The sequence below is a fragment of the Branchiostoma floridae genome, chromosome 18 (genome assembly GCF_000003815.2).
Source record: "Branchiostoma floridae strain S238N-H82 chromosome 18, Bfl_VNyyK, whole genome shotgun sequence".
Lineage (NCBI taxonomy): Eukaryota > Metazoa > Chordata > Leptocardii > Amphioxiformes > Branchiostomatidae > Branchiostoma > Branchiostoma floridae.
This window is the reverse complement of record NC_049996.1, coordinates 17,909,896-17,913,001: the sequence shown is the minus strand read 5'-3', so window position 1 is coordinate 17,913,001 and position 3,106 is coordinate 17,909,896. Positions and strand designations below refer to the sequence as shown.

Genomic DNA, 3,106 nt, shown 5'->3' with positions numbered 1-3,106 from the left:
GGTAGTTCGCCTTCTATTTCCGGACCTTCCAGTTCGCCTTCTACCTTGGGTTTCTTGCCCTTGAATTTAGGCATCTTGATTTTCGGGCCCTTCAGAGGGAACTCAGGTAACTCCCAAGACTTACGATCGCCTTTGACCTTCAGATCGCCCTCGACTCCGGGTGGTGTTATTTCCCCTTCCACTTTGCCTTCAGGAAGTTCGATTTTACCAGATGGGAGCTCTCCTTCGACTTCGGGACCTTCGATCTCCGGCCCTCGAATATCGGCATCTAGTTCTCCTTCTACCTTTGGTTTTCTTCCTTTGAATTTGGGGCCCTTGATGTCGATTTCGGGCATTTTGACCTTAGGGCCTTTTAGGTGGAATTCGGGCAGGTGCCATGACGACCGCTTGCGTCCGTCTGGTGGCTGGGTGTCTCCTTCCGGAAGTTCGACTTCTGCCTCTGCACCTGGGAATTCCACATCAGGGCCTTCTAAGTCGGCATCGATCTCACCTTCTACCGTAGGTCTTTTGCCTTTTACCTTTGGACCCTTCAGCTCCCAGTCTGGTAGTTTGACTTTGGGACCTTTCAGATCCCAGTCGGGCATTTTGAACCCACCTTTCGGCTTTTTGCCTTTGATGTCTAGGTCTCCAGACGGACCCTCAATTTCCACTTTACCCGAAGGAGGCTCAACGTCTGGTCCTTCGATGTCTACTTCACCATGGGGAAGCTCGCCCTCGATCTCTCCTTCGATTTTGCCTTTGCCCTTCTTGCGACCCAAAGAGGGGAATTTCACTTTGGGACCTCTGATGTCGATATCGGGCAGACCCCAGGACTTACGGTCACCCTTGCCCTTGATCTTTCCAGATGGAAGTTCGCCTTCGATCTCTCCTTTGGGAACATCAACATCTACGTCAGGGCCTTCAACTTTTCCAGACGGAAGCTCGCCTTCGAATTCTGGGCCCTCCACATCGACTTCTCCGGAAACCTTGGGCTTCTTGCCCTTGAATTTCGGGCCCTTCAGATGGATTTCGGGCATCTTGATTTTCGGTCCTTTCAGTTCCCAGTCCGGAAGCTCCCAGGATGGGCCTTTGACTTTGCCTTCCGGCCCTTCGATCTCACCAGATATTTTCCCGTCCGGACCTTCAACGCCAGGTGGTCTGATCTCAACCTCACCCTCGGCTGGCGGCAGTTCTCCTTCGGGACCTTCAAGATCGATTTCTCCCTCGACCTTTGGCCCTTTGCCGCCAAACTTTGGACCTTTCAGCTCCCAGTCTGGTAGCTTGACCTTGGGTCCCTTCAACTCCCAGTCGGGTAATTTGAAACCTCCCTTGGGCTTCTTACCGTCGATGTCGAGCTCACCCTCAGGACCTTCTACATCGATGTCAACTTTACCTGAAGGAACTTCCACGTCTGGGCCTTCGATGTCAACTTTGCCTCGTGGAATTTCGCCTTCGATTTCGGGGCCTTCGAAGTCTGCCTCAAGGTCACCTTCAACTTTAGGTCCTTTGCCCTTGAACTTCGGGCCCTTCAAGTCCCAGTCAGGCAATTTGATTTTTGGTCCTTTCAGTTCCCAGTCGGGCAGGTCAAAGCCGCCTTTTGGCTTCTTGCCGTCGATGTCGACTTCGCCGGATGGTGGTTCCACTTCTCCTTCGATTTTACCAGATGGTAGTTCGCCTTCTATTTCCGGACCTTCCAGTTCGCCTTCTACCTTGGGTTTCTTGCCCTTGAATTTAGGCATCTTGATTTTCGGGCCCTTCAGATGGAACTCAGGTAACTCCCAAGACTTACGATCACCTTTGACCTTCAGATCGCCCTCGACTCCGGGTGGTGTTATTTCCCCTTTTACTTTGCCCTCAGGAAGTTCGATTTTACCAGATGGTAGCTCTCCTTCGACTTCGGGACCTTCGATCTCCGGCCCTCTAATATCGGCATCTAGTTCTCCTTCAACCTTTGGTTTTCTTCCTTTGAATTTGGGGCCCTTGATGTCGATTTCGGGCATTTTGACCTTAGGGCCTTTCAGGTGGAATTCGGGCAGCTGCCATGACGACCGCTTGCCTCCGTCTGGTGGCTGGATGTCTCCTTCCGGAAGTTCGACTTCTGCCTCTGCACCTGGGAATTCCACATCAGGGCCTTCTAAGTCGGCATCGATCTCACCTTCTACCGTAGGTCTTTTGCCTTTTACCTTTGGACCCTTCAGCTCCCAGTCTGGTAGTTTGACTTTGGGACCTTTCAGTTCCCAGTCGGGCATTTTGAACCCACCTTTCGGCTTTTTGCCTTTGATGTCTAGGTCTCCAGATGGACCCTCAATTTCCACTTTACCCGAAGGAGGCTCAACGTCTGGTCCTTCGATGTCTACTTCACCATGGGGAAGCTCGCCCTCGATCTCTCCTTCGATTTTGCCTTTGCCCTTCTTGCGACCCAAAGAGGGGAATTTCACTTTGGGACCTCTGATGTCGATATCGGGCAGACCCCAGGACTTACGGTCACCCTTGTCCTTGATCTTTCCAGATGGAAGTTCGCCTTCGATCTCTCCTTTGGGAACATCAACATCTACGTCAGGGCCTTCAACTTTTCCAGACGGAAGCTCGCCTTCGAATTCTGGGCCCTCCACATCGACTTCTCCGGAAACCTTGGGCTTCTTGCCCTTGAATTTCGGGCCCTTCAGATGGATTTCGGGCATCTTGATTTTCGGTCCTTTCAGTTCCCAGTCCGGAAGCTCCCAGGATGGGCCTTTGACTTTGCCTTCCGGCCCTTCGATCTCACCAGATATTTTCCCGTCCGGACCTTCAACGCCAGGTGGTCTGATCTCAACCTCACCCTCGGCTGGCGGCAGTTCTCCTTCGGGACCTTCAAGATCGATTTCTCCCTCGACCTTTGGCCCTTTGCCGCCAAACTTTGGACCTTTCAGCTCCCAGTCTGGTAGCTTGACCTTGGGTCCCTTCAACTCCCAGTCGGGTAATTTGAAACCTCCCTTGGGCTTCTTACCGTCGATGTCGAGCTCACCCTCAGGACCTTCTACATCGATGTCAACTTTACCTGAAGGAACTTCCACGTCTGGGCCTTCGATGTCAACTTTGCCTCGTGGAATTTCGCCTTCGATTTCGGGGCCTTCGAAGTCTGCCTCAA

The 3,106-nt window shown here is 52.5% G+C and overlaps 1 protein-coding gene across 1 annotated transcript in view; it reads right to left on the bottom strand.

The window, feature by feature from the left end:
- Positions 1–3,106, bottom strand: part of LOC118405719 (neuroblast differentiation-associated protein AHNAK-like) — a gene marked incomplete in the record, with an annotated part of 21,673 nt that overhangs the window by 11,378 nt on the left and 7,189 nt on the right. Inside the window, 1 exon segment of the mRNA XM_035805396.1 lies at positions 11–3,101. Coding sequence (XP_035661289.1) covers positions 11–3,101 — 3,091 coding nt within the window.